Below are 1,505 nucleotides of genomic sequence, written 5' to 3'. Positions count from 1 at the left end.
TTATTTTCCCTTGTGTACTTTAACCATTTGTACATTGTTACAACACTGTATATATACATAATATGACCTTTATAAATCTTTATTGTTTGAAACTTCTGAAGTGTAATGTTTACTGTTCATTATTTTGTTTATTTCACCTTTGTATATTATCTACCTACATTGCTTTGGAAATGTTGGAGAGAAGAGAGAGAGAGAGAGAGAGAGAGAGAGCAGGAAGAGGAGAGGAGAGGAGAGAGAGGAAGAGAGGAGACGAGAGAGAGAGAGAGAGAAGAGAGAGGATGAAGAAGGGAGAAGAGAGAGAGAGAGAGAGAGGAGAGAGGAGGAGAGAGAAGAGAGAGAGAGAGAGAGAGAGAGAAGAGGAGAAGAGAGAGGAGAGAGAGGAAGAGAGAGAGAGAGAGAGAGAGAGAGAGAGAGAGAGAGAGAGAGAGAGAGAGAGAGAGAGAGAGAGAGGAGTTCTGTTCCCCAACAATATTCAATGGGGAATAAAATAACCTAACAGTTGTATTTTCTCTTTGGTTTAAAATAATTTATAATATGTATCACATGGACAGAGAAATTATGCAGCAATGTACAATAGAATTAAAACATTTCTGTTCTGTTAGCTTTCAAAATATGTATTTAATATCATCCACTAGGAGCTAAAATGAATTAGTAAGTAGCCTATAATTATCATCCCATCTGACAAAGAAATAAACACAAATTGAAGCATGGCACTTGCCTTGTTAACAGTTTACTGTTAGATGATTAGATTAGATTCGACCCTGCATGTGAATTCACGACATTAGCTTTCAGGTTAAAGTTTCTCATTCATAATACTATGGTTCATTATAAGCAATTCGATATTATATTAATTCAATCATTACAAATCATAACAACAATCATTACTAATCATAACTAATGTTGTAATAGATTGAAATTACACTTCAACAATAATCTGTGATAATACAATTGCTAACTCAAAAGGGAATTCAGATATTATTCTCCTATTGTGGATGGATTTGTCATGTTATGACACTTTATTTAGGTCTGCTCTCACATACCCATTGGGTACTCACTGAGCAAGGCTGGTCATTCCATGACGGAATAATTTGCCAGTCCCAAGACAGATCAATAAACCTGTTGAATACCACACAATCCTCCTCCYTGTCGGTATTATTTGGCTCTCCTCTTCTCCAGAACCTAAGAACCAGTTCAGCAGAACATGATATCAACATGATATTAATTTAAGAAACAATACGCTTCAAAAATAAACTACAAGAAGTAAATATTACTCACGTTGTTGTTGATGTTGTTCCATCCACCCATTTCCAGAACCCTTCCATCTCTGAGTCAGTCAGACCAATCCAGAAGTGCACATCTTTTCCCATTTTGTTTAGAAACAGCTGGAAATAACATAGTTGGTATGTTTAGTCTATCTATCTATCTATCTATCTATCTATCTATCTATCTATCTATCTATCTATCTATCTATCTATCTATCTATCTATCTATCTATCTATCTATCT

General features: G+C 35.2%; 1 protein-coding gene across 1 annotated transcript in view; it reads right to left on the bottom strand.

Moving 5' to 3' along the window:
* Positions 1–418: 418 nt before the first annotated feature.
* The window catches only part of LOC111973732 (CD209 antigen-like protein C), a 4,590-nt gene continuing 3,503 nt past the window's right edge, over positions 419–1,505 (bottom strand). The window contains exons 5-6 of the mRNA XM_024147239.2: positions 1,276–1,382; positions 419–1,179 (exon numbers count right to left, since the gene is read on the bottom strand). Coding sequence (XP_024003007.1) covers positions 1,017–1,179; positions 1,276–1,382 — 270 coding nt within the window. The 3' untranslated portion in view covers positions 419–1,016. The remainder of the gene's footprint in view (positions 1,180–1,275; positions 1,383–1,505) is intronic.

This window comes from Salvelinus sp. IW2-2015, linkage group LG1 (assembly GCF_002910315.2).
Source record: "Salvelinus sp. IW2-2015 linkage group LG1, ASM291031v2, whole genome shotgun sequence".
Classification (NCBI taxonomy): domain Eukaryota; kingdom Metazoa; phylum Chordata; class Actinopteri; order Salmoniformes; family Salmonidae; genus Salvelinus; species Salvelinus sp. IW2-2015.
This window is presented reverse-complemented; position numbering and strand designations above follow the sequence as displayed.